The sequence below is a fragment of the Calidris pugnax genome, unplaced genomic scaffold (genome assembly GCF_001431845.1).
Source record: "Calidris pugnax isolate Ruff unplaced genomic scaffold, ASM143184v1 scaffold103, whole genome shotgun sequence".
NCBI lineage: Eukaryota > Metazoa > Chordata > Aves > Charadriiformes > Scolopacidae > Calidris > Calidris pugnax.
The window spans coordinates 12,290,555-12,302,423 of record NW_015090990.1 but is presented as its reverse complement, the minus strand read 5'-3'; the positions used below and the strand labels follow the sequence as shown (position 1 = coordinate 12,302,423).

Sequence of the window (11,869 nt, the reverse complement as noted above, 5' to 3'; positions counted from 1 at the left end):
ACTCCTAGAGTGTGCAGCACACACAGAGTCAATATTTGAGGCAGACTAAACTAAAACTGCCTGACAAGAGTGATAAAAGATTTCATGATACTGAGAACTGGGAGATAAGATCACAGATGAATTTGGTGATGATAAATACAAAGCAGCGGATAGTGGGAAAGACAAATTTGTTAGACCTACATAATAGGTTAAATTAGCTATTGCTCAGAAAAGAGATTCCAGCATCTCTGAACACAGCTTAACAAAGACATTAGCTAAGCAATAAGCAGTGGTCAAAAAGGCAGAGTAGTATGAACTACTAGGCAAGCAGACCAAATCAGAAAACATTACTCCAGATGAATTGTGAGTTCACCTTTTGCCTACAGCGTGCAGCTCTCATTCCTTTAAATTACCTGGAGTAGAACTACAGAATGTACAGACAAGGGGGATCAGGAAAATCAGAGCATCTTCCATGCAGGGGGAAATTAAAAAAATGAGGACTTTCCAGTCTGAAAAAAGAGGTTACTAGGGGCTGATAACAATAATGGTACACAAAATCATAAATGGGATCAAGAAGGAGCACAGATGCAATTATTCATTAATTCTCACAGTAAAAAACTAGGAGGCACAAGATGAAGTGTTCACATTGCAGGTTACATGTAATAATCACATAACAAACAGAGTATTTTTTCACACAGTCCATAATTAAACTGTAACACTTGCTGTCAAAGGATGTTGTGGAGGCTAATAATTTAGGATGGTTCAAAGAGGTGTTTATTTGGACAACAAAGCTACAAAATGCTTCCCGATACTTGATCCACTACATAAACAGACGGGGCTGTCCCCACCTTACCTGCAGAAGAGCAATAATGACAACGAAAGAGACGTATATGCATTTATCATCCCTGCACGTGGTCCTGTCACATCTCACATGCCTATGGCTGCAGAGCCTGTGCTCAGACATAGTCACCATGAGGGCATGAGATATATATACTTTTCATACTGTGCCTCTTATTCTGTCTATTCCTGGCAGGTTTTATTTTTAAGGATCCCCAGAACTGTTGCTAGTGTGTTGGGTGCTTTCTGTTCTATCCAGCAGCAGAGGCCCTCATGACTGCACTCCAGAGAGACGTGCATGCAGAGAGGTGGGGGAAGACAAGCTGAAGCAGGTTTTCCTCTTTAAGCATAACAAAGCAGAAGCCCCTGTGCGCTGCAAACATTCCAGCAATTATCTTCCAAGTGCATTATCTGCTCTTCCACCTAAGCTACAGTTGAACGTGCCTCATTATCATCAACATCAGCCAGGTCAGGCAGCAGAACAAGCAGCCCTGCGGTTGCCTCACATCTTCTCCCTTTAAAATCCATGCTGCATTACATGATGTCTCCTGTTGTCCTGGGACCCTCTCCAGCCACTTTCAGGTGGGGTGGTTAGTGAGGGAGAGGGAGCAGTGGATCAGCCTTGGAAGTTACCATGCAATACAAAGGCAAGCAGTGCCACCAGGCAGAGGCTGAAGGGACACTGTACACGAAGCAGCGCCCAGTTCTCAAATGCCTTCCCCAGCTACAGCATGGGCTGCAGAAATACAATGCTGGTTTATGACTGAATCAAATCTCATTTTAGTCACGCTACTGCCGCTGTCCTTTGAAGCTGTTTTAGTTCAGGGTGTCTGCACAATCCTTCCTTCTTCCACAGTGCTGAGTTGTGCTGAAGGAAACGCAGGGAAGATGAAATTCATTCTTCACCCCGAAGTCAGGAGTCTTTCCTTTGCTGCCTGCGCCCATGCTGACAAAACCCCGGGGGCACAAGACCATGAGATCAATGTTGAAGCTGCTGAGGTGTCCAGCTTCCTCCCCTGCAGGTGCTGTGGTGACCTGGGCAGGGCCACGGGGCAGCAGCAGCAAAGGGGTAGCTGGGGCTGCCCTGCAGCTCAGAGCTGCCCACAGCCAGCGCAAAGCCCCTGGGCCGAGCCCTGCAGCTCTCCCATCGGGGTGCAGGCAAGCAGGGATGCTGCCGCGAGGCCACAGATCTGGGTCCCACACATGAAGGAAGGGAGATGCTTGGTCTCACTTTCTGCAATACCCACGGTCACAAATAATCTGGTACAGAGCATGAACCGGTGTGCAGCAAAGTGTGTCAGAATTTCCTCTTCCTCCCCAAGAGACAGGGAGGTAGCAGAGCACAAACCAGACCTGGTTCCGTTCCTGCTTTACTCACGAGGCTGTGCAAGCCTGGCTCATGGCTCAGGCTACCTTGCAGTCTTGCTTTCTAGCCCCATATGACTCCCTCCTCTTCACGGCCGTAGATTTCAAGCAATTGCTAGTCAACTTTGATCAGTAATTGAGACCATCTCCCCATAAGGTGCCCCACACATTGCTAAGACATCACAGAACATGAAGCAGCTCACCAAGAACATGTTAGTAGAGAAATAGCAAGGCTGATATATATTTGTCTTTCCACTGTATTTAATATGTTGTTATTTAATACATTTATATTCACCCATCCCTTCTCATTTGATATGACAAAGTATTTCCTCTGAATGTTGCCACCACCTCAGCTGAGAAGTGGAGAGATGTGACCACGTTTGCCTGTTTGGTTTGGCCCTGTCTGTTCCTCAGCAGTGTCACAGCTCAAAGGCTGGGACAGTCGGTTCCCACACGAGAGCTCCTTGTGCCGGGAGATCACGGAGCTGGTTCAGGCACCTTCCCAGCACATACTCCCCACTCAAATCAGAAAAAAAAAAAAACCAGAACAAGAAAAGCTGATCCAAAATGGAAATGAGGAAAGGATTTGTGATATCTTCAGCTGGTCTTTTCACAAAAATGTCATTTCAGTTAACTTTTTTCCCAAATACAGAGCCCAGTGATTGGCAATAAGAACATGGAATGGAAAATTAAAACTGCAGAATAGGATCAGCGCTGTGCTTTGGAAGTGTCCAGTGTTCACCCCAACACAGCCAGGAAGGAAACGGTTTGAAAACACCAGATGCTCTTTGCAACTGGTATTTTGGATATATTTCCAGTAGGGGTTTCTCCCTTCCCCATGAAAACAGACACACATTCTCATTTAACAACTAATTGATTTATTTAACAATACAAATTTCTTTCTACTGCATGGTTTAGCAGAGAGAACTTGAGAAACAAAATTAGCTTCTTTTCTTTTTTTTTTTTAAAGTTTAAATGTTTACACAAAAACAACCTTTACTTCAGTAAATATAAAATTTACACACAAAAAAACTACATTAAAAAAGAACAGAATCATGACAAACCAACAAAAAAAAAAAAAAGGATGGGAATTCAGTGTAAAGGATCCAATTGCAAGGAAGGCAAGATGGGGCAACACTAACAAGGCATCCCACTTGTACACCTAGGTATCTGAAGTTGTAGGTAAAATACAAAACCAAAATACATTAAAGTTAGGATTAAAACCTGTATTTTTATACCATAATATTTTATGATATAAATATCTGTAAATTCTGTAGGCAACACAGTTAACGTGTGAAATACATCATTTGCTCTTGACTGGAAAGTCACTGGAGTGGTGTACGAGCACCGTGTCCCCACGAGTGCGCTAATGGTCAGCAGTGAGCAGACTTTGGATGTCCAGCCTGGATGTGATAGCCCCTTGTTTCTTTGCCAATCTGTGCTATTTCTCACACGTCCAATGACATAATGAGAAACTCTGGTCACTTTCAGCAGTGATTTCCAGCACTTCATCTCCTGGCATTAGTCTGTTACCTGATTTAGGCATATTCACCTGCCAGATCCCGTTTCTCATTCCCTTTTGCACTTTATAACCTGAACTCTAAAGCTATTTTGTAGCTACCAAGAGAGACCGGCTTCTAGGTTGAGATATTTGGGATACACAGTTCTTCAAGCCACCTTCAGGAATCTGTAGAAATACTTAAAGTAGGGTGGAAAATCATGGTCAAAGGTTATGTGATACAAAAACCAGGGACTGATACAGCGATGGCTAACTTTAGATCTAAACTTTTAATGTTTTTTCTATTGCTTTAATATTTAAACTTAACATTCAGTTTTCATATATTAAATGAGCAGAGCATCTTATTGATGGAAGTGCTACATTAGCTCCAAAAACACCAGGTAGGAAGGGAGACTGTAAAGTTTAAAATTAAAAGTAATTTTAAAAATCATTTAAAGGGATCAAGTCCTCTTTTTTTTTTTTTTAATAATCAATATTGTGACTGGCAAACTATAAAAGCTTAAATTATAAAACTATTAGTGACTCTACTTTTTAAACTGTATGTACTATAAAGCTGTATATCTTTGTTACTTACAGATGTTACAAAATTTCCAAGCCAGAAAGTGAAGTGGGAGAAACATATTCTAAAAGTTTTACAGATTGCATTTTCACGAACAAAGGTTCATTTCCCCCACAACTGCTTTTATGTCATAAAAATTTGATTAAGTTTATTCTACTTCTCTCTTTTCTGGACAGATGATATAGTGTTCAATCATGCTTTGGAAGACCATTTTCAATGGATAACTGTAATTCTCTAGATCAGCAAGTCCGATCAGCAAGTAACTTGCTTTACTTGGAAACAAAAGCACCAGACTATCTCTAACTTGGCCCTTGTCCTGCAAAAAATATATGTGGCAAGACTCAGGCAGTCTGTTACTAGAGCAGGACTGGCCCTGAAGCAACCAGCCACATTAACTTTTGAAGGAAGCATATGCAATGCTCTCATTCTAACTTGAGAAAGAGCCAAACAGTATTAGATTTAAGGAAATCGTAAAAATGACATTTGTTCTGTTAAAAACAAAACAGGGAAAACTTAAACAATCCACAGGTGTGCATTAAACATTTAATAGCAAGCCTTTGCTTATGTATATTAATTTAAAGATTATCCACAGGGATCTGTGATACATTGGCCCTGCCTTGTTACTATAATTAAATTTATTCAAATATTAACTTAAAATAGGAAAACAAAGAAACTACTCCTTGGGGAACATGTTTATTGTGTTTGAGATGATACACTGGGTGCTCTCTGAGCTACAAAGGGAAAAAGGAAATCCTTTCATTACAAACTGACAAAGGTAAAAGTTAAAACAGTTTTCACAACAGCATGTACCACATATTGGAAATAGATCTGGGTTTAATACAAATGACATAATTCCTAGTAACCTACAGCTACCTTTAATAACTTCATACAGATAATGAATTAGGCTAAAATGCACTATAATATTTGGTTGACTTCAGGAACAGTATCCTTAGTACATCACAAAATACATTTTGATATCCCAAAGAAGCAAGACTTGCAAGTAGGCATTTTAAACATAACTAATCTACAGCTACAAATTTCTACTCTTGATAGCATTTACCTTTTTGGGGGGCAGTATCCCAGTCTTCAAAAGGATAAAAGCAGAGTAGAATCAGTATAACATATACACAGAAGTCCGTATTGTAAAGGCTATAAAGATTTGTTGCACACTGCAAAGTTGCCTTCTGCACCTTCACACTGCACAAGTAGTTTGTCATTTATGTTGCATATCTCTTGGTCCACTGTCTGGCTATCCTGTCATGTTCTGCTCTGTTGGTCAGGTACTGAGTGGCTATGCTTCCAACCAGAGGGTCAGCTGCAAAAGGCAGGAGAAGATGCATTAGAAACCATTCCACAATAAAAAAAAAAAACACCACCAGCTCAAACAAACACAACTTAAAATAAAGAATCTATTCCAAACTATAGTCTTTCTTAGGCCAGAAAATGCTGTGAGATGTAGTGGGGCTCCTATCATACAAGACATTTCCAAGTGAAAGCACACAAGCCACAATGAACAGAAAAACCACAACAGATTTATCTGGTTTCTTATCTGCATATCAATGAACCCTGCCCCAGCCGGGGGCCCTGCTTTCATCCCTTGGAAGGGTCACGGGGTGGAGGGGACATTCAGTGAGCACAGCCTGGCACACTCCTGTCACATTGCTGGGCAAGACCAGCGTACACTGGTTATCAGGACTGCAGGACACAAGCAGAGGGGATCCAGTTTGCTCCAAGAGCCATCAAACTTTTGCATCAAAGAGGGTAATCCATTTATTCCCGATCATTACCAGTCTTCTGTAAATGAACTGTCATTTTAGCATTACTGCTCAGTTCCTGCCCTGACCGCAGGCAATTAGCATTCATTGCCTAATGACACTGGTCACACAGTTGTTGCTGCAAAACTGTACTGCTTCCAGTGGGTTTCTCCCCTGCCAAGAGGAACAAGGAACTCTCTTTGAAAAAGGGAAAAATCTCTCTGAACATCTTCCCCCTCACATTTGCAAGATTAAACATTTGAATTGCTGCCTTACGGGAAGGGACTTCCGGCAGCCCCTTCCAATCCTGCAGGATTTATGAGTTTATAACTCACGAGAACTTTGTTGCTTTCCTGGATTGACCACTCACTTGCTGGAGCTCCTGCAATACAGACCTTAAATGACATCAGCTTATTGTCCCCACCACACCTTGGGAAAAAAAAGGCCTCAATGCTATTTACTTTCTGTTTTGCCACAGGAATGGAAAGTGCCATTAAATGTGGGATTGCATCCAAGCAGGAGTGTTTCATGCACCATTTCAAAAATATTACTTTTTGTTTAATCTGCATACAGTCAAATATACATTCCATGTATATTTACATTCCATGGCAACTAAGCCAAATGAGTAAGAGTGGATGCTCAGTAAACTATCAGCTCCTTACCCGGGTTGCAGTCTGTCAGAAGAGAACAAATAGACAGCAGAACCTTTGAAATAGTCAAAGCAGGGCTCCAGTTGTCTTTCAGGATATCCAGACAGATGACTCCCTGACTGTTGATGTTGCAGTGATAAATTCTGGTACGGAAAGTAACCTAGAATCACAGTGTAAGAGACAGAAAGAGAGTCATTCAGTGTTGCCCAGGGATGCTGCCCCTTCTCTCTGAGCAGCAGCAGCAGCTTCTGTGGAGGCAGCTCCCCTCTGCTCAGTTTCTAAAACACAATTATTTAAGAGAAGAGTGTGTATTTACTGTGGTCATGGCTACCTTTAAGAAACCTACTATGGAGATCTTTGGTGCATAAACTGCTTTCACACAGGCCCTCTGTCTGGTACGCACAAAAATTAGGACCTACTTTGTAGTACTGTATGCTATTTAATGAACATATGGCGTGTCAAGAGCAATCTAATCACAAATGTAACTTTACTGTGGTTTCTGAAGGCGAAGAAGTAGACAGATTTTGGTTGCGTGTGCAGTATTATTTCATGTTTTCCTTTCTTTCAAAAGCCTAAATGGAGACCATGAAAATTAATATTTAAAATTGGAGTATTGTATTATTCTTGTTCAAACTAGCAATGAAATATTTGCCTTACTCTTCATTAGGCAGGGCATAATATACAATCAAAACAATGCTATCACACTAACACCATCCTTTTTTAAAAATTATTTCAGGCCCAAATTCGTAGAGCATGTGCACAAATAAGAAGTTAGAAATATTTAAGTGTTTTAATTACATAAAGCATTCTGCACAAATAAGAAGTTAGAAATATTTAAGTGTTTTAATTACATAAAGCATTCTGCACAAATAAGAAGTTAGAAATATTTAAGTGTTTTAATTACATAAAGCACAAGATGATGATGAAAATTTCCTTATTTGTACTGATGCATAGGGGAAATGTCTACTTTTTCTGAAACTATTGAAAATTCAAAAATGACTATGATTTAAAAAAAATAAGATTTGTGAGGAATTTGTTTAGAACTCTGCATCACTTCATTATAACAATCTTAAGTCAGAGGATATTAAATTTTGTGGATTTCAGAGAAGTGTGAAATACATAGAGAGTGTATTGTTCTTTATGCTGTAATCAAGCTGGGAATGAAAAAAGGTATCTGATTTATAATAACAATGTTATAGCCACATAAGCCGTAGGTTGTATAAATGTTGTGTGATAGAATGTATTTAGTCTTTGTGAAGGTCAGCAGTGTCCTTTCTGGTGACTTGATCAAGAACTGTAATTTGGTTTTAGGGAGGGGAGAAGGAAACATCCTTTAACTTCTTTGATATCCGTTAGTAAGTTATGATTTCTTAAGTGTCCATACTATTTCTGAGCAAGAAAATGAAATTTTAGTTTAAGATTAGTTTAATTGAATAAAAAGAGCTTTTGCTTAAAAATATTATCAAACAAGGTTGCTGATCTTACCAGTAGTAAGTAGATTGACATTTTACAATAATGGGAATCATCACAGTAATTTAGCCAATTTGAAGTGACAATGTAACACTACAGTGGTCTATCTAAAGTTATTTTAACTTTCTGGTTTTTTGTTAAAAATTATGTGAAAATCTATAATATAGAATCTGGTTCATAACAGGAAAAACTTTACTATACATATATTTTAGTAGCTGGAATAAGAAGGTCTTGCACTGTCTTCTATTAAAATCCAAATTTCTTGAATCTTAACTCTTGATCAGAATTATCATCTCATTTATCACTTGGTAAAGCTTGGAAATCAATACTGGCTATGGTAATCAGGAAATAAATTAGACACAGGTTTTTTAAGAAACTGCAAGCCAAGATTTTGGACCTTGTGGTTTTCAAGAGACCATGAAGAAATTGGATATTGAGAAAGCGATGAGCACTCACTCACTGCAAGTTCCCACATATGAAAAAACAATAAACACAATAAAAACCTTACCCTTACCTTTGGTGGCTTGAATGGATAGTCAGATGAAAATGTGATATCCAGGAAAAAAACGCCTCCTTCATATACAGAACCTGGAGGTCCAAGTATAGTAGATCTCCATTCATAAATGTTATCTCCTTTAGGACCGGCACTGTGTAAAAAAAGAGGAGAGAGAAGGAAAGAGTCAGGTGTACCTTTGAGAGAGGCATTTTACGGATTTCCTTCTACAGTCATTTTGTTTAATACAAACCTATCTTTAACACTTGCCTAATTTCCAACTGATTTCAGTGGGCTCAGTGTTTTAAACAGGCACGAAAGCTGGGCGCTCCACTGTCCCTTTGGAGATGCAGCAATGAAACAGATTGACCAGGAACTACGGGACTGTCACTGTCTGACACACACCCCCGCCTGCTCTCTCAAACATGTGGTTGCTCTGAGCTTCTACACCATGCCCTTCCCATGACATCACATGGGACTCATAAAAGGAGTTGTATGTCTTGATCACATTCGTCTTCTCCAGGCATTAAACGGATCATACCTTCCTAAAAAATGTGACTTACACGTATATGGATACACATTTATTGCCGCTTGTTTCACAGACTAGAATGAAATGTCACACCCTTGGGCAGGAAACTGAGGATGGGAGAGAGAGAAAATGAAATAACCTGGAATTGAGCTTCTTACAGCACTGTCAATCCAAACAACTGCTTTCTTCAGGATATATTTGTGTTACGCCTCCAGGCAATCAGCATTGAGACTACTAGCCAAAACCAGTTTATTTTAAGAAGTACAATACTGAAAGCATTTCTCACTAGGGGAACGGTTATTGCATAATTAATTATTAAAGTAAAGCTTTGAAAGAAGGGATAATGAACAAGCCTTTTCTTGACTTCTGAGACATCATACTTACTGCTATTATCACACAGTAACCATCTAACCTCCTCACAAACGAAATCAAAGCACAAGCTTATTTCTGTAAGCAACTCTCAGGGTAAAAGCTAACCCAGCCTTCTGCCAAAGGTCCTGAATCTGAACCGCTGAGATCCAAAGTGACTGCTACGGAAAACAGCCCCGCTGAGCTCAGGCAGGAGTGGTGGATTCATCATGTCTATGCAGACAAGTCAATAATGCAGCACTGTAAAAGATCCTTTCAATTCTCCCCACCTCGGCAGCCTCCCAAGCACCACCGACATCTCGCAGAGACAAGGTCCCCGTCCTTCTCCTTCTGCGGTCGCAAGGAACAGGCACTGAGGACTGTCACATGTGATTGCACACGAAGCTAGCAACAGGGCATGGCATCAAGCTGTAGCCTGGGAGTTTGTGGTTTCTGGCATTGCTCGACACTCGTCTCCCTACGAGCCCTCCAAGTGTTAAAGCTCTTCCCATGTCATGTCACCTCATGTATTTGTCACACGTATGTCAGCAGTCTGTAACGTGGCACGCTGGACATTCAGCCTTAAGATGTAACCAAACACATGGAGACACTCATCAGAGAGAAGGAACACGAGCAGTCTGGGCTATGTGTCTGCCACTCCCGCACCAAAAATTTAGCTAGTTTTACATTAAGATCTTATTTGGGAAACAACCAAAAGCTCATTTTGATTATTAATTCCCTTTCAATTTATAATTTCCCAACGTGTTTTTTATCTTGCGGATGTTTCACGTACCAAATGTTTAAACTGTTGCAGACCTTTCATTAACAGGACAAAATAATCATGGATTTTGGCTGACATCCTATTCAATTAAAAACAAAAACATATTTGATGGAGCTGTAGCTATTTTCCTGTTGCCAAAATGAAAGTAGGTAACAACGGCGTGCTGGCCTCCAGAGGACAGCTACGAAAGGAAAACTAGAAGTGTTGTAAAAATAAAGTTTGGGTATAAAATCACTGATCTTACATTTCTATTTGCAATGCATATACAAAACCAGAAGAAAAACAGTAGATAAATTTTAGGGAAAAAAGGGAAATCCAGAGGCAAGGAGGTCCACTTTTCGATGATGTAATGAACTGTTAGTACCCTCAGTCACTCCAGAAGATAATTCCATTTATGGTCTCTAAAAAGCAATTAGTGTAAGAACTGAAAATATTGGGGCAATAATGACAATATTTAAAACCCACATAGGCCACTGAAATGTTTTAATTAATTCTTGACATTCATCAAGCTTACAGCTAATTAGTATTGTGCTTGGAAACCAAATTTCTACGGAGCAATTCAATTTCAGCACTAGATGTCCTAATGACTGTTTTATAGTTTAATGCAGAGGTTAGCGCTCTTGCCTCATGTGTCAGGTACCTTTCTTTCATACACCTCTAACAGCTGGATGCAATTCAATCAGATTAATGAAATAGCTGAATTAAATTAGTGACATATTTCAGCCCAATGAATCAGTCACAATTAAGCATGGCACCAGTCCGGTGCCAAACTTGCTGGTAATCACTCACCAAGTCAGAGCAAGGGCATCTATCAGCCAGTAGCCAGAATCTAAGTGCAATAACTCTCTGCATATTACTATCTGCAATCCTCTTCTATACTACCACTAGCAAAATAGAAAACATTGGGCTAAAACGTGGTAAGGGGAACTCCTAACCTTCTAAGAGGAAGCAAACACTGTGTGCGAAACCCCTCCTACTGCTGAGAAAAAATTGCTCTATGTCAAAAGTAACACAAAGCTGTGACAATAACCGCAGTCAAATAGAGGAGAAAATTGTTAAATCAAACAATTTCCTTACACCTGGCTGAGGTTTGTGAAATTTCTATTTAACAGCTGAAGTGGTGTCTCACTTCCAGTGGTGTAAAGATTCTTTAGCAACCTGAAAATCCCCTCCATTACTGCATTATTGGTGTGAGGCAACATGAGGCTAAAGTGCAGAGACAAGACATCACACTTGGCTTCTACTACCTGTGTATTTCCACTGGGGATCATCCCCAGCCTACTTTGTCTTCTGTATACATACCAAGGTAATCTTTTTTAGAAATAAACAAACCCACACTCTCTAAGGCTCAGCAAAACATACCAGACCGATACACGGCAGTCTTGGCCCCTGCAATGATTTCCACAAGGACAGGACGGTGGGGTGACACCCTCTTGGGACTGGATCTGCAGAGCATCATCTCAGTGCTGCAGAAAGCCACCATGAAGGAAATGCCACTCCCCGGTGCAAATCTAACCTCTCTGTTTCTGCAGAGGACAGCAAAAACCCAGGGCTGAAAACTGGGAATATAAGGAAGCTCTACTCT

General features: G+C 40.3%; 1 protein-coding gene across 1 annotated transcript in view; it reads right to left on the bottom strand.

The window, feature by feature from the left end:
* Window positions 1-3,042: 3,042 nt before the first annotated feature.
* Window positions 3,043-11,869, bottom strand: part of UBE2E3 (ubiquitin conjugating enzyme E2E 3) — a 61,789-nt gene continuing 52,962 nt past the window's right edge. The window contains exons 3-5 of the mRNA XM_014954683.1: window positions 8,648-8,780; window positions 6,676-6,823; window positions 3,043-5,574 (exon numbers count right to left, since the gene is read on the bottom strand). Of these exons, the coding sequence (XP_014810169.1) occupies window positions 5,477-5,574; window positions 6,676-6,823; window positions 8,648-8,780 (379 nt within the window). The 3' untranslated portion in view covers window positions 3,043-5,476. The remainder of the gene's footprint in view (window positions 5,575-6,675; window positions 6,824-8,647; window positions 8,781-11,869) is intronic.